The sequence below is a fragment of the Cupressus sempervirens genome, chromosome 1 (genome assembly GCF_028749045.1).
Source record: "Cupressus sempervirens isolate cs-2001-9-10 chromosome 1, ASM2874904v1, whole genome shotgun sequence".
NCBI lineage: Eukaryota > Viridiplantae > Streptophyta > Pinopsida > Cupressales > Cupressaceae > Cupressus > Cupressus sempervirens.
In genome coordinates this window covers 203,629,976-203,655,544 of record NC_143118.1, presented here as the reverse complement: position 1 = coordinate 203,655,544, position 25,569 = coordinate 203,629,976, and the positions used below count along the sequence as shown (strand labels likewise).

At 34.8% G+C, this 25,569-nt stretch overlaps 1 protein-coding gene across 1 annotated transcript in view; it reads right to left on the bottom strand.

The window, feature by feature from the left end:
* The window catches only part of LOC149576832 (kinesin-like protein KIN-7N), a 135,328-nt gene extending 113,956 nt beyond the window's left edge, over positions 1–21,372 (bottom strand). Inside the window, exons 1-7 of the mRNA XM_089820355.1 lie at positions 21,080–21,372; positions 18,056–18,145; positions 17,610–17,728; positions 17,367–17,480; positions 17,205–17,286; positions 16,973–17,040; positions 16,618–16,695 (exon numbers count right to left, since the gene is read on the bottom strand). Of these exons, the coding sequence (XP_089676481.1) occupies positions 16,618–16,695; positions 16,973–17,040; positions 17,205–17,286; positions 17,367–17,480; positions 17,610–17,728; positions 18,056–18,145; positions 21,080–21,215 (687 nt within the window). The 5' untranslated portion in view covers positions 21,216–21,372. The remainder of the gene's footprint in view (positions 1–16,617; positions 16,696–16,972; positions 17,041–17,204; positions 17,287–17,366; positions 17,481–17,609; positions 17,729–18,055; positions 18,146–21,079) is intronic.
* Between the last annotated feature and the right edge of the window lie 4,197 nt (positions 21,373–25,569).

Below are 25,569 nucleotides of genomic sequence, written 5' to 3'. Positions count from 1 at the left end.
ACTAAGTCTGAGCCCAAGGCCCTATTCATATGTTTTTGTTGATTTGGATTTGGAATTTGCGAGTCTTGGCAGGACTCGCAGAGTTCAGAAACTATGGGCTGCACATGTATGCAAAGTAGCAAAGAAATTAGTTGAGGCAACATATACACATGTAATCGATTCATTGTCGTGTGCATGCTATGAATAATGCATTCAAGGACATGGGAAAGATTGATTGGAGCAAGATAGTGGTCAATGATGCTAGAGATGTGCATATGTTAATCTACAATCACCACACTTCACATGCACTCTGCAAGAGGTCCTCTAAAAAGATCTTGAAAGTTGCTAAGACTAGATATGCATCCTATTTCATTTTCATTGAGAGGATACATAAGTTACAAAAGGCATTGCAACTAATAGCCATGACGATAAAGAAATGAATTGTTTTAGTCCAATGTAAGAACCCCTGTGGTTCTAACTCTATCAAACATTGAATTGCTTTACTTTTCAGATGTTTGAATTGTAAACATTTTGCCCTACACTGAATTGCTTGGAATAGTCTCAAATCATGTTTAAAAGCTTGATAAGTAATTGCTAAGATATATAAACAAAAACCTAAAATACAAATACAATCCTTTTCGTCTTTTTGAGTGCCTACATATGATTTCTACATGTAAAATGTGCACCTACAGCCAGTGGACATTTTCACAAACACTTGGCATGAGAACTAATATGCTGATTATGAGCAGTTTAGCTATGACCATTACATCAAACAATTGGTGAGCTTCTTATTCCTTCATATCTAACTCAAACAATTTACTATGGCAAATACAATGCATAAGAATTTAATTACAAACTAATAAAGAAACTTGTAGCTGATTGCATGAATTATAATCATCCGATAAAGACTCATGGCCCACTTAATCCAAAAGATGACACCATAGCTAGCACACAATGATTGGAGACACCAAACAGCAGAGCACAACCCAAGTTTTGTCAAATGCTGCCCCTACTATCAACACAGCCTCTAGATGACTGGTGCTCCTCCATTCTTCACCAGCGGGTATTATAAAAATCCAAATATGGGGCCATAATATGGCAGTGATCTGCAACAACCAAATGCACTTTGCTCTTTGCAATAATTCTGAAATTCAATAAGGCTAGTAAAAACGAATTTCTATATACAATTAAAACATATCTTGGCCTCTAGATGAAGCCAAAGATCTAGAGCAATTCGCAAAAGAGTTTAACTAGTTCAAAGAGCATGAAAATCTGAAAGAACCATCAATTCTTCAAACCCTTAAAATCTGAAAAGCCCATGGCTCTCAAACAAAAACAAAATTCACCAATTGCTTTTATAATAATGAGTCGACTTTATAATATATGATTAATAAAGCACATTTAAAATCACTTGTTATTAATTACTCACTGCCCTCAACATGGCCCCCACTTTATTATAAAGTCAATTTATAACTTTATAATATAACTTAAATAAATAAACATCATTAAAGGCCATTAAAATATTAATGTCTTCGTAAATACTCATTATTATGACAAGTCGATTGAACCAAAGAGCCAACCACTACATCCTCTATCCATATGACTACCTTACTAAAAATAGAAAGAGAACATCTCTATCAACCTTAGACATACTATAAATAGTAAATACATGAAACTAAGCCCCAAGGAAGTCAAATCTGAGTCAAACGAAGACCAAAAATGGAGCATACAAAATTATGGAGAAGACAAGAACCTCCATTAACCAAGCCTCTACCTCAAAACACCCTTTGTCCACAATAATTAGCATACAAGGGTCGCAATAACACACTCGTCCCTCAAACTCTAATGCTAAGGAAAATGAGGACCTTATAGTCCACCCTCCCTAAGATTGCAGAAAGTCCAAAGCAAGGCTATGAAACATCCCTCATAACAATAGAACTGTTGCAGCATCAACATAAACACATCTACACCAAACCAATTGTCCCATCCTCGTGTCATGAAATTGTGCATCTCAAACCAATAATGTACATGAGAATCATAAACGTAACTGCACATAATCCACACCATGTACACAGTGCAATATGCCCTAGTAAACCTAGACTAGAACCCCAACGCACCAAAGGATCCCATTGCACACTCAAAAGTGACCAACCAAATATGCATGGATCCCATATCCAAAAGAGAAGGTTGCTAAGAAAAACAACCTCAGACTTCAACCTTGCTAACTTGATCCCAATGCCACCATACTGCAGATGGTGAAGCAACCTGATGGGACCCATCCAACCTATAGTGCTAACCATGCCACCAGCTAGATCCAAGTATAAATGACATCCCCCATCATAAGGGAGTAAGGATATCTGAAAGCATCAGCGACACTAAATTCCAGGCCACACTTGCCAGTCCTCCCTGGTTATACTTCCACTGCAAGTAGTCCTCTTCCAACTTGTCGCTACTAACTCTATCAACTAAAGATGGTCCATTCCCATCCCTTAGAAGATGGTATAACCCTCAAGCTAATCCACATTGATGTATCACCAAGTCTTCTAAAAAGTAAAATGATGAGCATTCCTCACTATGTAGTAATTGTAAAAGGCTCCAACCTCTGTCAAAGGCTCATCACTCAAAAGATGGCTCCAATCTCTAACCCCAAACAGTAGATTGGGAAGGGTCTTTGTTAACCCTCTCTGCAAGCAAAAGCATAAAATCTATGTGATAAAGCATTGTAGTCAAAGTTTCTACAATTGCCCCCACCAAATGTTGAATGTTGAGAGAATCTCGGATGAGAGAAATCTCAATGACTCTAAATGGCCCCTCCTAAAATTCAAGAATCTCAAGAAGGTGCTCAAGGAAAGTATCGGCACAATAAAGATGAAATAAGGTAGAATCAACATTATCCAGTGAAACTTCCACTTGATCACTTTGACTCTGCAACTCAAGTTGTGTACCACTATTAGTTGCATGAGATGAAGTAGTATATTTGTTTCCAAGAGAAGGAAACAAATCAAAATGAGCGCAATACTCCCACCCAGGTGACATTGTACAGGCCCATGTGAAGGCAATGGAGTGGTGTCATCTACTAACAAATAACTCTCTAGAGAATCCACCATTTCCACACAAGTGCTATCAATAATTTGTCCTCCATCATACAACGAAGTGTTGACCACTGAAGAACCTACTACAAGTGGCTCTCTGCAGCTCTCAACCAAAGTACTCATCCAAATTGAGTTTACTGCCCTTGAATATGTGATGGATGTAGCCACATCCTCAATACAACTCATGGATATCAAATCATCATTAACTGCTACTATAGAAAGTTGAACTGTATTTGTAGCCGGTGAAGACCATACTCGTTTGAACTCCACAATAACCTCATCTAACTGTGACTACAACTCTTGAAGAGCCATCTAGGTGCTCTCCAATGGCTTTGTAGTCCTCAAGCTCATGAATGACTTCATCTACCTCCTCTTCATTTCTCATCGACACATCATAATAAGTGCAACCCCACTCAAGAAGATAGTCTATCTCAGCTAATTAATGCAAGTAATTATGTTTTGTTATCCTGGCAACTTCTCGAAGTGAATTGATCTCTACCAAGGAAAGGCCACTATCATCGTGCTCATCCAACACATGAGTATCCCAGCCAAATATTGTTACAATCTACGAGCATCATCAAAATTCTCAATGATTAAGGCAATCCAACTATCATTCACCTTCAATTGCCCATCCAAATCATGTCTCTAGAATTCATAACTCCCACGTGAGCTCTTTGATCCACATTCTGCACTGTGATAGGAAGTTGTATCCATCATGCTTAACTCATGATCAACAATATCATGTGTGCTATCATCTCTACACACATCAACAACTAAAGCATTGTTGCTAAGATCCTCAACAAATGGATCATCTGATAAAGTAGAATTTGTTGCTTCTACAATCTTTGAGCACTCTACCACTTCCCATGTAACTATAAGTCCCTACAACAAGTCCCTTTACCAACCAACAAATTCTCTGCTCATTTCCTAAGGTCTGATTAAAAAAATAATTCACTATAGTACAGATCTGCATCATAATTCACATCACTAGCACCCAAATCTTGAGTATTGATATTACTCACATGTGAACTTCAATGTTTCAAGCTGATATGAACACAATGCACTTCTCTCATGAAAATCAGAATTGTAGAGCTCATATATTCCAAGCAATCCTCATATTTGACACTCCCATCTTGCATGTCAACACCCAAGGTGATAATAACATTCTCTGCATTTGCCATGACATCAACACCATGATTATGCTCAAGCAAGGAACTGCTGTCATAGAAATCAAAACTTGTATTGTTATTCAAATAAGTGTTTGTCTCTTTTTTTGTTGCAAACAAACGACCCGAAATCTCCGAATGTTGTAGAAGCCCAAATGATTTTTTATCATAACCCTGAAAGGCATTATTATAGACATGTGAGGCATGCGTGAGCTCTTGCATGAGACCTTGGATAGATTATATTTTTCCCATGATTTGCACAAACCCTCTATTTTAAATACAAGAGGCTTCCCCCCAACAAAATGGCAAGAAAACACTCTGATACCACTGGAAGAGTCCATGTGTTTCTAACTCTGACAAATATTGAATTGCTTTACTTTTCAGATGTTGGACATTTTGTCAAACACTTTGCTTGCAACCTCTACGTTGTTGGGTTTTATTTTTAGATTGCTTTTGCTTGCTTGGAATGGTCTAAAATGAAGTTTAAAAGCTTGCAAGTAATTACAGAGATGTCTAAGCAAAGATTTAAAATGCAAATACACTCCTTTTTGTCTTTTTCAGTGCATACATATGGTTTCTACATGTATAATGTGCACCTACAGCTAATGGACATTTTCAGACACACTTGGCATGAGAACTAATAAGCTGGTTATGAGCAGTTTAGATATGAACATTACATGAAACACTTAATGAGCTTCTTATCCCTTCATATCTAACTCAAACAATTACTATGGCAAATACAATGCATAAGGATTTAATTAAAAAATGATAAAGAAACTTGTAGCTGATCACATGAATTATAATCATCCAATAACAACTCACAAACCACTGATTATGATCTAAAAGATGATGCCACGGCCAACAAACAACCCAAGGTTTGTCAAATGCTGCCCCTAGTATCTGTGACACAGCCTCTAGATGACTGATGTACCCACAGATATCAGAAACTTCAAAAGCAGAGCCATAATATGGCAGACATCTGCAACAATCAAATGACCTGTCCTTTGCAATAATCTAGAATTTAATAAGGCTTGTTGTTAATGTATAGCTTAGTAGGATAATAATAATAATATTGAAAATATATTGATGTAATATATCTCTAGTATTATATTTTAATATTATTATTGCACATTAAAATATTGTATATTAAAAGAGATATATTTATTGATATACTAATATATATATATATATATATATATAAAATTAAATAAGACTCAAACTCAAAATATATATAATGTGCATTTATATTAAACTGAGGCTGATAAACCTATGTCATTAGTGGTCGACTTAATTCATGCTCGGTGTTTTATTTATTTGTCTTTCTTTGTCAGCATACACCGTGACTAGGAGTCATGCCAGATAGGTTGTGACTCCTCTATGAGAGAGGAGTCACGACCTATCATGCATGACTCTCAGTCACTTATAAAACACCATCTACTTTCAATATTTTTTATGATCTTACACATAAAACTCCTATAGTCTTCTGCATATCATTTATAAGGAAAAGTTTGGGCATTCATGTTTAGTTAAGAAGAAAGTCAGTCTATCGAATACAAAGAACAAAGCCTAATCTGAAAGAAGCTTTGGATTGTTGTGGGAAATCAGCTTGTCCATTTGAGTATTATAGAGTCTAATAGCACTGTTCATGTTATCCAATTTTGTTTAAGAATACTGGCTACAAATTTCAAGTGAATAAAATTAGACAAATCAAATAGATAAACTTAACATGGTATCAAAGCAGTGTTGCGATGAAGACACCAAATCTGGATTCTAGTCAATATAACTATACTAGACGGTCATCACAAAAGTTATGCGACAGTGTCTGATTCCAGCAGAAACCAAATGATTGGAAGTTATAGTAAGTCAAAGCTCTACACACTTGTGGGATTTACTTCATCGTTAGCAATGCTTCTTAATGTTTGATTAAGTGTGTAGATTAGGTGATGTGGAGATTATGATTGCGTAAGAAAAACAACTGAGACATGATATGATGGATGCATACTACAGGGGCGTTCAAAGGAGACGGCAATATATACATATATATATATATATAAGGTGGTCCAAAAGAAACGAAAAAATGTTCTAGATTAAGTAGTGAACATTATTAACAAAAATGAGAAAGCGATTAATTCCTACATAATTCCTACATGGCTCTGTAAAGAAACGCAAGGCGTGCAATTGGCAATCGGCAATTAGAAACATCAGATATGAAAAATAAAAAATTGCCCGTTTGGCAGGGTTGTTGTCACTGTCAAGCCAATCAAAAGCTTTTTCCATGGTTCTCCTTATTCTTCTCCTTTGATTGGCCTGTGATCTCTTTTTCTTATGGTTGCCACAAGCGAGGATTGCACAAGCGTTTTTGACAGTGATTAATGATGATAAGCGATGGTGAAATGAGAATAGTCACATATTGAAGGTAATTAGGGAAAAACAACATACAGGTGCCAAATTCATCATGCAAGTCATTGTTTGCAATGACATCAATAATATTATTGTAAGAACACAAGAAATGTACACAGTAGTTTCTTGCAAGTACATTCATTTTGCTGTAAATAGATCTATTGTTTCCGTAGTCAAGTAGTAGAACTGGTTGATTTGATTTGGAAATAAAAATAGAAATTTGTAATGTTCGAGCTTGCTCCAAACAAGTCCCGACATGACCCAAAGACTTTGTATTCATTTTTGCAAGGATTAAATTGACATAAACTGAAATATACTTAACTGCATGGTTGCACCGAACTCGTGTGATAAATAATTAAATTGAAATTAGACTTGTGGTCGGTTCACACATCACTTATTGAATGAATTCCTTGTAATTGGAAATAAATCGCTCCAAATAAGAGTTTACAAATATGCCTCCACTCATAGAGATTGAGTGTTTTTAAAAGATATCCTTTGGAGAGTTTGAAGGAGCACAAACAACATACTCAAATTATTTGACAAAATGTTGATATGAAGAAGGTTTTGACCTTCATTGGAGGATCTTGTATCAAGGATGTTGATGTACAAATAAGTATTTATTATCTTCAAGTATTAAATTTATTTGCTTCTTGTAGTCTCACTCTTATTTGTATTTCCATATGAACTATAAGAGCTATTTGCCTTGATCTTTCCCTTTGTCTTCAAGGGTGTTCTTGCAGAAAAAGAAGATTGATAAATTAGGCATGCTAGCAATTATGAAGGACTCAATCTTATGACAGTAGTTCCAAAGTGGTTTTGAATCTAGGATTCATTAGTCATTTGATGATCATGCTAGATAAAGTGAAGCTCTTAAAGAAAATATCTTAGATGATTGAGATTATGAGTATTCTTCTATATCAAGAGGGAGGCCCACATGTCATTAGAGGCAACCATGTCATTAGAGACAACCATGGACAAGGAGAGGGAGAAAATAGAGGATATGCCTCAATTAATCTTGAGGATCTTGATCATATCAGATTCAAACGGAGTTTGACACTTCACTAGAAGTAACCTTCACGAGGAGGTTAAAATATTGGTGTTTCTTCGTGGAGGAGAAGTTTCAAGTGAAATATCTCGTAATACATTCTTCTCTATGAGAGATAAGTTTGAGTTGAAAACCTTATTCTCTGATATGGTTTATGGTGGATGTCATGACAACACCACATGACAGTATCCATGGTGACTTCATGTAAACCTTTGATGTCATATGTGTATAGGCATGCCCCTTGTATACATCATGAGAAAAAGATGACTTTCAAATGATTTGTTAGTTTTCCAGGATTGCTGCAAATGTAATAGCACTGCCTTTTTACTTGGCATGTGCGTTCCAAAATGCAACATCCTCTTATATTTATATGAGGAATAAACCAAGAGGAGACATGTCCCTTCATGGGACATGTCTATTGATTAATATAATCAATATAATAATAATGATTCATATATATATATATATATATATATGAATCATTATTATTATATTGATTAATCTTACAAGTTTATCCTACTAAAGCTACAAAACATCAACACTCCCTCTTAGCTAGGGAGGATACACACATGTATTACCTCAAAAGTAATATCAAGTTAGCGAGATTAAGGATATCTTTGATCAGAAGATATCCATCATTTTGATATCATGAGTATTGGTCTCCCAGAATACATGATATTCACCAATTACTCAAAAATGTTTGACATCAAATTTGATATCATCAATATTGGTTTCCCATAATATTGACATTTGATATTCACCAAGTACTCAAAAGTTTTATATCACATATGATATCATGAGTATTGGTCTCCCAGAATATCTACATTAGATATTCACCAAGTACTCAAAAGTTTGATATCATGAGTATTGGCCTCCCAGAATATATGATGTTCACCAATTACTCTAAATGTTTGATATCACATATAATATCATAAGTATTGGTCTCCCAAAACATCAATGATATTCACCAAATACTCTTTTGAGTAATGGTCTTCCTGAATGTTGAGATGCAGGATATTCACCAAGTACTGTGAGTAATGGCCTTCTAGAACATCAAGTCGCATGATATTCACCAAGTACTATGAGTAATGGCCTTCTAGAACATCAAGTTGCGTGATATTCACCAAGAACTCTGCGTAATGGCCTTCCAAAATATCAATATGCATAAAATTCACCATGCACTCAAAAAATAATGTTTATGAGGTATGTACACATGCATTCTCATAATGCTTACCATATAAGCATCCACTATGCAAAGTATAAGCTATCATGATATGCATAGACATCGTAAGATATCCATCATAACAGAAAATTCAAGTTATTGTAAGATCATCACCTTTCAATAACTTATGCAAATACAAGTGACATCGTTTGGAAGTCGTCACTTCCTCATTATGTACACAGGGGGCAGGCCCATTAAAACCACATAGTCACAAGTTATGTTCATGAATCACAATCCTCTTGACTACTACAATTTATTGATCACTAGCAAATCCATCTCAACATGGTTTACTCCATCTAAATCAATATGACTGAGATCACTTAAGGGTGACTGACTCATATCTCTTATCTACTCCTTCAGACGAATGTGTCAAAATCCCTCTCATCATCAATCTTTTGAGCTCCTTTACCTTTGAAGAAGTGTCGAACTCCCTCTGTTTCTAAAATCAATCTCTCTTTTTCTGCAACAACATTCTCGGAAAAGATCAAGACAAATAGCTCTTATAGTATAGAAATAAAAATAAGAGATTTACTACGAAAGTAAATAAATGTAGTTCTCAAGGTATAATGATAAGAAATTACTTATCTCACTTAATATCCTTGATGCAAATTTCTCCAATGAGGGTCCATATGTCAATTTAGTTCTTGTGCTTGAACCTTCAAGATTTGTAATGCAATACCCATGAAATTGAATAATCATCTGCTCGAGGTTCATTAGATTTCCGCTGACTTCCATTGATTTCATATATATATCTTCAATATAAGACCTTGCAAAGGATATTTCAATCACTTGGGATGTTATTTTAACAAAACCTATTAAACCAAGACCAAATAATATAATTCTAGATTGTGAATAGGATTCTCATAGGCCTTAAGGAAATTCAAAATGACTCCAGGTCCATAAAATGAATATATTTTATTGAACTTGTTAAGGCTTGTGGCCTTATCCACTTCTAGAGCATTCCTCGACATATTCTTTCAATATTACTTCCTCTTTTATTAAAACTTTATGTTTCCTTCTAAAAATGACTAAACCAACATGCATCCACTTCTATATTTTAGCATGATCGGGCATGTAAATTCAACTAGGCATACACGTCAACTTTACAACCTCCCTAATATACATTCCCATGTGTTGGCAAACCCCATTGATTGCACATGATGAAAACTGACCTCAGCTCACTTTGCTCATGTCAACGTTTAGTTTGGTTAAATTGGGTTTGATTCCTTCAAATTATATGTAACGCCCATCTCCTCGATTCACTTATGATTGATTCCTTTAGCATGTAATACGGTCGAGACTTGATCCTCTCTAAATATATTCCTTGTGTTCATTTGTTGATCAAGTAAAAACTATATTTATGTGCCAGACTATCTTTGACTTTGGGTTACAAGTGAATGCTTACAAGTTAAGAATGAATATTTTATCCCCCAAAATAATGGATATCACACAAGAAATATTGTAATTCATCCCATAGTTTGACACTAATACTTGGCAATAGACTTCGGCAAGGATGCTGCCATGTTGTGACCATCATAGAACTATTATCACCTCTCTCATTTTCATGAGTCTTGATGTGGGGTCTGAATTCGAACATAGTAGACTCAAAATCATCAGTTGTTCCATTTCCTCTACATTGAGATTCCCACCCAATTTCTTATCCGTTGCATCCACGACCGAGTCTGCAACAGAGATAACTTCAAGAAACCCCCCTTTAGAAAAAAGTATAAAATTTTGGCCAATCAAACATTAGTTCAAGGGAAAAAAATTAATTTCTATTGGTGAATTTTTATTTTTAAGTAGGAAACTTTTTAATTTTATTGACGATTGTTTTTCAATCATATGAAAATACTATAATATCCTTGAGAATCTTTCATTATTGATGAAAATCGTGGAAAAAAGTACACATACCTATAAACAATGATTTTATTATTATTATATGGAGCCTAATTAATTATCAAGCTTTAAGGTTAAATTTAGCCCACTTTTATTATTACAATTTCCCTCCAAATTATTGAATGGTGGTTAGGGGATGCACCCCTATTATTTTTAATCGTTGGACGATCCTAAATCAGTGGTCTAAATCCTATTTCAAGTCAAACTTTTAAAAGGATACCAAGTTTTAAAGAGAGTTCCCAAAGTAAAGACATGTTTCCTCAATCAAATTTGTTTCACGGCAAAGTGAGAAAGGACAAAAAGTTTCATGAGAAGTCTTTAGAATAGAGACACATGTCAAATCTACATACTTAATATGTAGTGTAAGTTAAATTTTTACCAAATATTGGCGAATATGACTATCTATTAAGACAAGCTTTGAAGATTGTAGGCGAAAATATTTAATTTGTTACAGAGAAAAATTAGATTCCATTGGCGAAGTCATCACTAAAATATAAATACTTATGTATTATTATTAGCGATTAGCCTAAGTAGGGGACCCAATTTTGATAAAGTGCAGGCGACATGGACACCCCAAAAGTGCAAAAAAATAACCCAAATCTGGGGTCCCTGATGAGTGAGATTAGCCAATTGGCAAATATTAGCCACTAGAGTTATCCTTGGTCTGCAATTGCATTCTTCTAGGGTGTCGTAAAATGGTTCCCTTTTGCAAGCAATTTTGAGGGCAATCGGTTTCATGTATCTCTCCTATTTCGCTTCATATCGCTCCTCCTGTTATTTGTATTTTCTGTGTAGATCGCTTTCAGTAGTGCCAGCAGTCAGTCTAAAATTAATTTATATATTTGTTAACAAGAGTCTTCCTTCTTTTTGATTCCACGGTCCATATTTTGACGCAAAAGCAGGTATATCTAACAACTTCCACTACTAAACATAAAAACATACAAACAAGCATACTTTACCATTTACAAATTTAATAATCAAAAGTCTATTCAAGTCATATGTTGACTTAGATGCATACACGTCTACAAGTGGGGATTTATCGAACCAAATCTTGTTTGCTTACACCACAATATGAAAGTTTGACGTTTATTCATCAGACCTGACACACATTCACTCACCTCCCAACAAAAAAACCAGTTTTGTGAGTGTCATTTCTCTACTTCAAACTCTATCATTTCTTATTGGTCCTCTACAAATAAGTTTGTGCATTCCACATTATCGTATCTCTGATTTTCTCACATTTGCAGCTAGGCTCTGATACCATGTTAGTTTTCTGGGATCGTTGCAAATGTAGTAATAGCATTGCCATTTTACTTATTATGTGTGTTCCAAATGTAGCATCCTCTTATATTTATATGAAGAATAAACCAAGAGGAGACATTTCCCTTCATGGGACATGTCTATTCATTAATACAATTAATATAATTATAATATTAATTATAATTATATATATAAATCATTGTTATTATATTAATTAACCTTACAGGTTTATCCTACTGAAGTTACCAAACATCAGCATGATCATCACTTGTATTTGCAGATGTTATTGGAAGGTGGAGATCTTACGGGAACTTAAAGCATGATAAACATTTTATGTAAATGTTGAAATAGATCATGAAAGGCTTAATCTTGCAAATCAACAAGTGTTAGATGTCATTAAATTGACAGTCTATAAGTTGTTTGTATAGATATATGATAGGTATTTGGTGAATATCGTGCCTTGATATTCTGATAGGCAATTAGCATATTGAATACTTGGTGAATATCATTTGGTTGATGTATTGATAGGTCACTACTTAGAGTACTTGGTGAATATCATTTAGGCCAATACTCATATTACTGAATATGATATCAAAAGAGTATTTGGTGAACATTATGCGTTGATATTCTAATAGGCCAATACCCATATGATATCATATAATGTAAGTCTTTTGATCAAAGAATTCCTTAACATATCATTTCTAAATATTACCAATGGTGTACTATTTACTTATGTGGTTATCCTTCTAATCTAAGAGGGAATGTTAATGTATAGCATAGTCGGATAATTATAAAAAAAATTGAAAATGTATTAATGTAATATATTTTAATATTATTATTGCACATTAAAATAACATTATATATTAATAAAGATATATATATTGATATAGTAATTTACTTTTATATATATATATATATATATATGACTCAAACTCAAAATATGTGTGTGTGTGCGCATTAATATAAAACCAAAGCCGATACACCTATGTCATTAGTGGTCAACTTAATTCATGCTTGGCATCTTTTCTGTTTGTTTTTTTTGTCAAAATACACCGTGACCGGGAGTCACACTCACTAGATCATGACTCCTCTATGGGTCACACCTATCATGCGTGACTCTCAATCACTTATAAAAGTCCTATAGTCTTATGCATATCAAATATAAGGAACAGTTTGGGCATTCATGTTCAGTTAAGAATAAAGTCAGTCAATCAAATACAGAGTACAGAACTTAATCTGAAAGAAGCCTTGGATTGTTGTGAGAAATCAGCTTATCCATTTGAGTATTATATTGTCTAATAGCTCTGTTCATGTTAATCAGTTTTGTTTAAGAATACTGGCTGCAAGTGAATAAAATTAGACATATCAGATAGGTAAACTTAACACTAGTAATAATGAGTCTCTGTGCACAATTAAATCAATCCTAGCCTCTAGATGAAGCCAAAGCTCTGGCACAATTCGCTGGACAGTTTCACCAGTTCAAATCGGAAAGAATTCTCAATTCTTTCGACCATTGAAATGTGAAAACCCATTGGCTCTCAAACAACAACACAACTCACCAAAAATCAAATGCACAATAGATACCTTTTGATTTCTCTCCAAGGCTGTTTATAATATTTCCCCATGAATCTTCATTAGCAAGGCTCTTTAATGATTTTGATATTTTCTTTTATATAAGAATGAGTTGACTTTATAATATATCATTAATAAAGCACATTTAAAATCAATGAGTATTAATTAATCTTTACCCTCAACATGGCCCCCAATTTAGTATAATATCAATTTATAACTTTATAATATAACTCAATTAAATAAACATCATTAAAGGCCATTAAAATATTAATATCTCATTACATACTCATTCTTTTGACGACTCAGCTAGATCAAGGAATCAACCACCACATTCTCTATCCGTATGACTGCCTTACTAAAAATATAAAGGGCCCATCTCTATCAACCTCAGATTTAGTATAATAGTGAGCATATGAAACTAATACCAAACAAAATCTAATCTAAACCAAACAAAGATGAAATGCAACATACAAAATTCTGGAGAAGACACGAACATCCATGAACCAAGCCTCTACCTCTGAAACTCTCTATTCACAATAATTCGCCTACAAGGGTCAAAATAATAGGCTAATCCCTCAACCTTTGATGCTCATGAAAATGGAGAAATTACATCCAAAACAAATAAGGGTGGGATGGCAAAGGATGTAGTGAAGACTGATGCTTTAAGGGGTGATGCAAAATAAACAACTACATCATTGCTCCAATTTTCCAAGCCATTAGATATGGGGATATTGATGCACCTAACCTTGGAGGGGTGTATCAATGCATTGATACTATGCTTGATCAAAGGAGAGTTGTCATGCGAGAGGACCCTACATTAGCATTCTATAATGAGAACATTCAGCCAATCATTCATCATAAATAAGGGAAGTTCAACACTCCCTTGCAATTGGTTGATTGTGCATTGAACCCCAAGAGGTACAAGCATAGGTGTAGTAGAGTTACACCCATCTAGAATGTGAGAAGAAGGCATAGTACTTTAGGGTCATTGAAAAGAAGTTATATCTTATTGAGGCCAAGATCATTCACACTAAGTGCGCAAAATTTGCCACTCTTGGGGGGTTATCCTGAGGCAGCCAAGATGGATGTGCAACTATGGCACAAGAGGACCCAATTTTGTGGTGGAATTGCCATTGACCAATGTCTTTCATTAACACTCTAGCCATTGCATTGCTATCTCAGGTTTCTGTTTCCTTAGCTGCTAAGAGGAATTGATCTACATGTAACTTCATCCACTCTCTTAAGAATAACAGACTTACCTTTAGGAGAGCAAAGAAGCTTGTGGTTATACATAGTGTTGTGTCCCATTAACTGAAAGACACCTTTGTACAAAGAGAGTTCAACATCACAATGGGTTCTAGAGCCAGAGGAGCCAAAACAAATTGATGAGGACGCTACAATTACAGAGGGAGGGCTGGTTTGTATTAGTTTGGCACAGCTTGACCATGTAGGGTCCAACAATTGTAGTAATAAGGAGTTTGGGGATAATTAAAGGCCTCACTTCACTACATTTTGTTCTTTTGAAATCATTGTGCTCATTGTAATCACCTGTGAGAAATCTTGAATATAATATAATTTTTAAATTTGTCATTTGTATTATTTAACCTTCAATGTTAAATTGTTAATGTAAAATTTCAGTTCCATTTTTAGTATTCAAGTATTTTGGTATTTCCTATTTAATATTTTACTAATTTGCCAAGGTTCCACTTAAAAATTCAACATTTAACTCATATACATCCTATTGTAATTATTTTTCAAGTATTTTATGTGTCGCCCCACCACCATCCCCATGCAGTCCACAAAATTAGGCTTTTGCCCCCCCCATCAAGAAATTCCATGGAACTATGATAATTTATATAATAAACCTTTCTCGATTTAATAATAGAACCTTAGATTTCTATCTTTGCAATTTAATTTATCATGTGATAGACTTTTATAGAATTGCGGAAGTGTTGTAAATTTCTTATGGAATATATGTATTCCTTCAGAATGAAACTGCACCTTCAATATTTGGAAATTTTTAACATTTTAGTGAGCATTAGTTTTTATTAACTGAAAGATTGAAAGAAACATTATATGATATGCCAAAACAAAGTTTGATAGAAACATTATATTTATGACTAGTGAGCAACTAGAATGGGCTAATAGTAGTGAGTGGGTCCATGGGCAAACAGAACATTCAAGCTTCAACAAATAATTCCTACAATGTCTCTATTCTATTTATCAGGTTGCCTAGGGTTTCATTGACTTTATATAAATCTCTTGACATAATAGACCTAGATATGGACCAAGTACAAACCAAACCCAAACCAACAGGGCATGGCCTCTATTAACTCGTGACATGCTTTTTATTTTGTTTTTAAAAGCTTGTTATTCCTAATACGGATTCCTTTGATTTCTCCACATCTTTTCAAAATGAAGTAGCTATTCTTTAATTTTAACCACATAAACATCATTGTCAAGTAAAATATGCTCTTGTTTCAGGTTGCCTGTTTAAGTTTAAAATATGCTCTATTCTATTTATCAGGTTGCCTAGGGTTTCATTGACTTTATATAAATCTCTTGACATAATAGACCTAGATATGGACCAAGTACAAACCAAACCCAAACCACCCGGGCATGGCCTCTATTAACTCGTGACATGCTTATTATTTTGTTTTTAAAAGCTTGTTATTCCTAATACAGATTCCTTTGATTTCTCCACATCTTTTCAAAATGAAGTAACTATTCTTTAATTTTAACCACATAAACATCATTGTCAAGTAAAATATGCTCTTGTTTCAGATATTTTGCAGCCCAGTTTTAACAAAAATCTGCACTTTTTTTCTTAAAAGATGCCAGTTTAGTATTTGAAACACATTTACGTAATGAAAAGTTTCAAAACATGCAAAACCCAAAAGCCATTTTAAACTTTCTTAAAATTATGGCATCATTGAAATAAATTATGTCTGATGGATTAACCAAGAAAACGTTATAGATAAATACCAAGGTTGAAACTTGAACAACATCTGAGTCAACTACCACTGTGGTTGACTGAAATGATTTCCTCTTGCTTTCAATGACCTGTAATATTACAAGGAAAAATTGAAAGAAATTTTGGCCCAATGAGTAAGATTTCAACTAGCACATTACTTGAATGGCCAATTTACTGAAAAAATAGATGATAAAATTTAAATAAATCACCAAGACAGAAATTCTTGTAAAAGTGTGATAAAAACAAATAAGAATTTAAACAAGCAAATTACCATTTGAAAAAAATTATAAAATTTAATTAAATCATCAAGACAGACTCTTGTAAAAGTGTGATACAAACAAAAAAGAATGTGAACAAGCAAAGTACCATTCGAAATATTGCATGTGACCTGCTACTATTAGCATTCATGTTTGTTCCCCCAAAATGACGATTCACTGAAACAGCAACAAATCAAAAATTTATAAAAATTGTAGTTACTTGAACTTAGTGCACATAACTTTGAAGAAAATTTCAAAATCTAGCATTAATAACATCACCCTAGCAAAAATAAAAGATAACACACAAATTTTAGAATGTAATGATTGGACAGATATTATACCTTCTCCAAACTGCAAAATGTCCAGTACTTGTTGAGGGCTATTGACAATTAATTCCTTTAAGCCTGCCACAAATACTCCACGCTAAAAAGCACAGACATCTTTAGTTTATTGATATTTGAATACTGAAAAACAAGCATCCAGGGCATCAATAACAATTGTACCTCTTGATTCTCGTGGATCTCAAGCTTGCAATTTTCAGGGCAAAGGAGATCCTTTATCTCCTCATTATATATCTCCATGAAGGACACTCGGAGGAGAAACTCCCTGTCAATTGCCTGCATGGTCCCATTAATTTCAATTAAAATATACTATTAGCTTCCTGTATTTGAAACCTGAACATGCCTGTAAGTCCTTTTTATCAGAAAAAATCAACAGTGCCTTGTAAAAGGGACAGGCAGCCAAACCATTTTGATGTGTTCAAACACATCAATGACAGCTAATGATATTATTCCAGGATTTGTAGCTGTTCCATGCATTGTATATGTCTTGCCACTATTTGTTTGCCCATATGCAAATACCGTGCCTAAAAACAGTGTTCAAACAGATAAACCTATTAAAGTACTTCATTATGAATCTATGAAATTGCAATTTAGTTAGTGTAGTTAACGGTCTTTTTAATCAAAATTTAATAGGCTCTTTTAATTTTGGACCAATATTTTTACTTCAAAAATTAACCGCATTTTTTATTATTGATGGTTTCACAGGTTTCAGTGATTCATGAGATAATACCATTGCATCACATACCCTCAAAACATGTGTGTTGATATTCAGACATAGTTTCTATTGTACATAAGTAAGTTAAGACAAAGTAAAACAATCAAGTTGCTTGGGACGAGTGAGTAAATCATACCATTGAATCCACTAACAGCTGCCATTGCCACTTGTTTTGGATGAGCTCGGTAAACATCTTCATTATTAGCACCAGAACCAAAGACATTATCTACAACAACAGAAAATTCAATCATGTATTACCTATTACGAAATACTGAAACCCTTTCTGTTTTTTGTTTCAACAATGACCATATGCCCTGAATAAGGTACTGTATACTCTGCTTTTAAGATAAAAACAAGGAACTTGGCAAATATTATTTTGAAGGGATTTAGTACCAAATGCCCAAAACCAATCAAATTTAATTTAATTCTTGGCATGTAAACTGAGAAGAACCAGAGGATTTATGTGAGACATCAAAATGCATTGCAGTTGGGTACAAAATTAAACTTGTGGTAATTTGCTGAAACTGCAATGAGGTTCAATTGATATGTTTATTGTTAGTTATTACTAAAACCAGTGGCAGCTACTGCAGTTCATTGTTTCCTAAAATTTTGAACATTTAACCCCAACCACAAGTCAGTAATCAGTGCCTTCACAAATTTATCATAGTGGTGTCAGCCTAACAGATTAGGTTCAATCCATTGGTAAGAAAGTCAAAACAGCAAATAAAGTACTTGCTCAATTGCAGTATAATGATAGTGCGGAAATGATTCAGAGCATGAACAAAGTTCAAATCTCATCCCCATAATAAGGCAGCCCATTCCTCCAGCAGATGTGCTGTAAAGTTACAGAGTGACAATTGTTGGGTACATTCAAGCATTGTCTGCATTTGAAAATCATAAGCATATGGTCCAAACTTATCTGATAAGGCATTAAACTTCCCGAAGACTAACCAGTGCTATCAGTGTTCGGTTTATGATGGAAGATTAAGCCAGTGGTGATGCTCAGCAATTAGTTAGCATTCAAAACCCAGAGAATCAGCTCAGATGTAGTTAAGCACAACACAAGTTCTCTTGCCCACAATAAGAAAGCCCAATGCTCCTGTTGACACATGTCAAGGTTTCAATGTAATGATTATTGAATGTATTTAAGCACAATCCATGTTTGACGATCTTAAGAATTTGGCCCGAGTTGATTTTACACAGCAATAGCTTCATCCAAGAGGTGCTTCTTGCTTTGATTTACAAACTCGTACAAAGTGGCCCTATCAGCAATAGGTCTAGAAGTGAACACTAAGACAAAAACAACACCCAACAATCAATCAGGATTCAAATTTCATTGAATCAGTTTAGCTCAAGTAAAGCAGAACTATGGTTTTTATTCGCATGATAAGACAGCCCAAATATATGTCCCGAATTTTTAAAATCTCTGACTACATTTTTTTATTTAATAAATAATTAATAACTTTTTAATAAATGAAATTATAAAATATATTAGGCCAGCTCTCTCTATTCCTTGTGTGGCAGTTATAACACCTGGTCAAACTTTGTAATGCTTTAAAATAAATTGTAGTAAATCTCTAGGCCAACCTTTCCTTAACCGGCCTGGATGACATGTATAGATTGGCGTTTTGAAGTGGATTGATTCAAGAATAAGGCATCAAAGGATTCTATGTTTGCAGAGCATTAAATGAATGCATGTCATTGCTGGGGTAAAAATCTCAGTGACTCTTAAAGGTGGGAGTGACGTGGGACAATACCCCTACTTGTTCTCTTCCCACGGCATATTAGTATTCCATCCTTCCATTCTGAGTGCTGTATCTTGCAGGAGCTAAAAAATAAGAAAACCAGTGCAAGGTTAATATTCACTGAATTTCCAGCTCAGCAATATCAATTAGAATCAGGAATTTCTTGGAGGGCGACAGACTGATTGCATAAAGGACTCACAATATGTTGATGGGATGCACCCCTTACAAGGATGCACTCTATCTTTAATAATTTTGCCAGTCCAAGTCTGAGTAAGTCCTTGCAAACTACACCGGGACTGTTTGATTGCAATATGATATCAGATTCAATCTGAACTTGTAATGTTTTAAAGTGTATTTGTTTATCTGAGCGTATTGATATTGACAGTATGAGACTCTGCATATTTAATCAGTTATGTTCTTAGGGTTGTAACAAACTATATTGGGTTTTAAAGACAAACTTTATCTATATCTGAAAATTTATTGTGCTGGTATTTGTAAAGGTTCTTGCAAAGGAATCTGAATTTTTTCTGTGCATGCAAATCAAAGAAATTTAAGTGAGATACTTCACCATAGCTCCTGTGCATGTGTTGAAATTGCGGCATAACAATTCTTGTGTATACTCAAGAATGGCAAAAGTCTTCAAATTTCAACAACGTGCCCCAAGCTTAGCCCACACGAAATGGACCTCAGAAAACACTTACCAAGCACACAATATATAAAAAACTTATTGTAGTGACCCTAGTAGTATTTAGTCCAGGAGTGAACTGAGCTAGTGGTAACATGCAACAGATAGGTTTCAAATACCATATAATCAACATAGCTAGAGAAATCCAGAAAAAAGGTTGTTATGATCATTGCTCCATCTAGGGAACATATTTGTAATTTTCTATGAAGTACACTGACGTGCTTTATGTTTACAAGGCAAATTTAGCCAATTTAGTCACTGCCCTTAACAGCATGGGCCACATTGTTTGAAAGAGTAAACAGGGATCACGCATTGATGTACCCCACAATACTCTGTAAATGTTACACCACAACCACACATGTTTGCATAAGTCTTCTGATTAGAATCGCGCAATCTGAACGTGTGTCGCTCTCTTAACAGTGACCCACCTTCCATTTAAACCCTAAAACCCTTAGACATAAGTACATCAAAGTTGGAACACGCTAACACAATCAAAAACTAGGAAATGTGTAGTCATTCAACAAAATTCTTATCTCTGAACTACAGAGCAGATGGGGGATTAACCTCTACAGAGTAGCAAACCCAAAATTTATCACCCCCTAAAATAAAGCTTATCCAAGCCCGCTGTCAAAACACAACCATTATTGTTGAACAAACACATGGACTGTACCCATTACAGTTTCGATTCGCAAAACTAATTTTAATCCAAACAGTAGTAATTTATCCTTACCAAAGCAGAAGGACTGAGTAAGTGATGGTGTGCTTAAGGATATAGAATTCTGGTATATTTTCCAAGGGTACTCTGCCCTGCAAACGTCATTCTCCACAAGAGGCCTTACACGGATCCCGACCCATATGTTCTCCATTTGATTTCCGTGCTTAGATCCGAATGGCCCTGCTAAATGATTGACAGAATATGAACGTTAGTCATATTTCACGAGGCACGGTACGCATTGGCGCTCTAGAGAATATTTGAATTAAAGGATAATTCAAATATCGGTTAGTTACGCTTTATTAAGTAATGATTGTGGAGTATCTTGTCTAAAAATGTTTTGCCAATATCTATTACCTAGGTTTCGCAAAGTTAAAGAAATCGTGAAAGGTGTTGCTTTGTTTGGGTCCCTCGTAAACTTATATTTATCTTTGGAGTTTGACGAAGAACTTTGTTTTAGGGTATGCAAATTGCAAGCTTTTTTTTGGGATGAAGTATAGGGAGAAAAATAGTATTGTTTATTAATGGACTCTGTATAGAGAGTGAGAATGAGAGACTATTTTGTAAGTAAATGTTGTGTTCATCTTGTTAGGTTGTAATTAGAGTTTATGTACTATAGTTTGGCCTTCAGTGTTGTTGTTTATCAGTAGTCCTTAAACGTTGTGATCACTTTTAGTTCTTCAAAAAAATTTGGAGTTGGAACATTGGCATTAGGTGATTATGGCACCTCTTTCGAACAAAAGCACTAGGAAATGTGTTCTAAAGGTATTTCATGAGGTAAGGTTTCTGCCACGCCTGATGTTATTTTTCCATTGTTTGACTTTGACAAAAGCTATGAATGGCTTGAGAAATTTACTTCAATTAGCTATTTTGTTGGTTGTGTCCCTTTTATAAGTGTGTTGCAAGATTGGGTAACCAAGGCATGGCTCCCACATGAGGTATGCCTTGAAGGTGTTCAAAATTTAACCAAAGGATATTTCCTTTTCCATTTTTGATGCAGAAGCATCTTTGGTTCTTTAGCAATCTTGCAATAACCCAAAGTATTTCTTGTTTTCTTGCACCAGAGTGTTGTTTGTGAGATAGTCCTTGTTGTTTGTGTTATTTCTTTTCACGCAATTAGTTGTTTGATGTGAACCTGTCGAGGATCGCTCCTCTATGTTCGCAGAACTTTAATCTATCTCATTGAAGAGTTCTCCTTCTCCTTGCTCAAGATGTGTTCATTTTTTGGCATGTTGCATAATGTGTGGTAATTGGCTTTTGCAAGGTTTTTGTGATTTCAAGGCTTTCTGAAGCCTTAGGGATATATTTAGATCTTGTGTGGACCTATCTTTGTTTCCGCAAATGTTAGTTTGCTTAATTAAGTGGTCGATGATTTCCCTTTGGGGCAACGCATATATTTTGTAATAATTGTATATGTCAAGTCGACTTATGGTCTTAATAGAGCTATATATTTGAGATATTGGATGAGAATAGGTAGCAATAACATAGTGATAAGAAGAAAAGAAGAATTTTGGCTCCATAATCACGAGCTTCTAATATTGCCAATTGTAATTTAGTTATATATGGCTACAATCAGGTAGGCCTTATGCATGGCATATTGTAATGAAATTGTCTCAACATGTCTGCATTAGAATAAAGATGTTTGGTTGTTCTTCCATCTTTTGGTTTTACTTTTGTATGTAACTCTGGCAAGGTGGTTGGTGATTGATTCCTTGTTTCCTTGGAACCTTCTATCCATCATCCCTTGCATTAGGTGGTATCAGAGTGAAGGTTTCCTTCCTTGTAGAGTTTTGGGGTTGTGGAGAACCTTGTTTGGATTGGTTTTAGAGTGGAAGACTTTGCTTCTAACCTATAACTTGCATAGGTTGTGATTCTTGAAATAACTATTGTCAAAATGGTTTGAGGCGGAGGAAATGTAGATAATGCTATTATGGATATGTTGAGACAAATCGAAGCTAGGCTTGAAGCTGTTGAAATAGTCCAAAGGAGAGGAGTGCATCTTGATGATGTCAATGATGAGAAGAAGCAGTTGCATCTAATCCTAAACCTAAAATGAAACAAGATGAAGAAAGAATTTTGAGAGCTTTGACTAGAGCAAATCCCAGACCTTCTTTTGATCCTTCTAGCTATTGTGGAAAACTTGATACAGATGCTTTGTTGGATTGGATCTCTAAGATAGAATAGTATTTTGGTAATTATGAAAGTACCCCTAAGGACAGGTTAGTGAGGATAGCAGTCTAATTTGAGAGGACATATTTCTCTTTGATGGGAACACTTGCAAACTAACAAACAAAGAAGAAGAAAGGAAAAGATCAAGACTTGGGTGAAAATTATTGGTAAGTTGAAGAAGGAACTTCTTCCTACTAATTATCAAGTTAATTTGTTGAGGAGAATACAAAATTTGAGGTAGAAAGATGTGACTATGAAAGATTACACTAAGGCATTCTACAAGTTGGACATCAAATTTGGGCATGTTGATGATGAGGTTGAAAAAGTTGTCGGATATCTTAATGGACTAGGGACATTAATTCAAGACGAAATCAATTTTTTGAAGATGGAAAGTGTGGAAGAAGCATACTTGTATGCCTTGAGAGCTACAGAAATATTGGCAAAGAAATAAGAACAAAGACAAAGGAGAAGAGGAGGAAGATTTCAAACAAGTAGAGGTAGATCTTATGGTGAAAGTAGTAGATCTAATACTACATCTCATGAAAAAGGTAAATCAAAGGATAATATTAGCAAAGGAAGAGGTAACTATGCTAGAGATAATTCTCCTAGTTAGTCTAAGAATAATAGTAATGGGAAAAGGGAAGATAGATCTTAGTTTAAGGGAACTTGTTTTAAATGCAAAGAAGAAGGACATAGAGCTTTTGAATGTACCTTTTCTAGTAACAAGACATGAAGTAATAGAAGAAATGTTTTAATCTAAGAAGAAGCTATTGGTCCACCTAATGAACCTAAAAATGGAGAGATGGTGATGACTAGGAGAACTTGGTGGAGTGAGCAATTGAATGAAGAACTTGTTTTTAGGAAAAGTATTTTCAAGACTAGATGAATAAGATTGATGGGAAATATTGCAAAGTAATCATCAACAATGGAAGTTCGGATAATTTGGCATCAGAAGAATTGGTTTCTAAACTATAGTTGCAAAGTTTGAAACATCCAAATCCTTGTCACATTGTTTGGATCAAGGATGAACATAAGTTACTGGTAAGTAAACAATGCCTTGTGAAATTCAAGATTGGAAATTACGTAGATGAAGTCTTGTGTGATATTAAATGTCTATGGATTTTTGTCATGTTCTTTTGGGAAGACCTTGGCAGTATGATAAACAAGCTTTATATGATAGTATATGGAATCAATATACTATTTGGGCTAATAGGAAGAATCAAGTCTTGTTACCTTTGGTAGAAAAATTTGAGGAAAATCATTGTACCATAGTTAGAGTCTACTTGGTTGAAGGAAGTCAATTTGTCAAGGATGCGAAGAAACAAAATATTTCTTTTGTTTTGATCCCTACGAAGATAGAGAAACAAGATGAACTTGAACATACACCTGAGGTTATGTCTTTGTTGGTAGAGTCTCAAGACACCATTTCAAACATTGTATGGACCTAATACTGGGAGCTAGCTTGCCTAATAAAGCATTACATAGGTTAAAACTTATGTAAAATGAATAATTGAATAGACAAGTGCAAGAATTGCTTGATAAGGGTTTGATCAAAGAAAGTTTAAGTCCTTGTGCAATTCCTATAGTATTGGAACTTAATAAAATCAGAGAGTGGAGAATGGCCACTGAGTCTAGAACTATAAATAAAATAATAGTGAACTATAGATTTCCTTTGCCTAGTATGGATGACATTATGGATTGTTTCAATGGAGAAAATCCTTTTACCAAGATTGATGTGAAAAGTAGGTATCATCATATTAGAATCAGAGAAGGGGATGAACGAAAGATTGCTTTTAAGACTAATGAGAGTTTGTATGAGTAGTTGGTTATGTTTTTTGCTTTAACTAATGCACCTAACACTTTCACGAGATTGATGAATGAGGTATTGAAGAAATTATTGGGAAAATTTGTGATTGTATATTTTGATGACATACTAATATACAGTAAGACTAAAGAGGAACACCTAATGCATATTAGACAAGCGTTGCAGATGCTAAAGGAGAAAAGTGGTTGATGAACCTGAAGAAATGTTTGTAGGGCCCATTTGTCGTTGCACCAAAAGCCATGACTGTTAGTGAACATGGAACACCACATAATTAACCACCTGTGGGCAGGGGAGCGCATCACATCACCCAACAAGCTCCCCCTCAACGTGCATACCAGGTGCTTACGCGGGTCGGGAAGGCACCGGGGAGATTTGAACCCATGACCAAGCCAAAACCAGGCTCTGATACCAATTGTAGGGCCCATTTGCCGTTGCACCAAAAGCCATGACTGTTAGTGAACATGGAACACCACATAATTAACCACCTGTGGGCAGGGGAGCGCGTCGCATCACC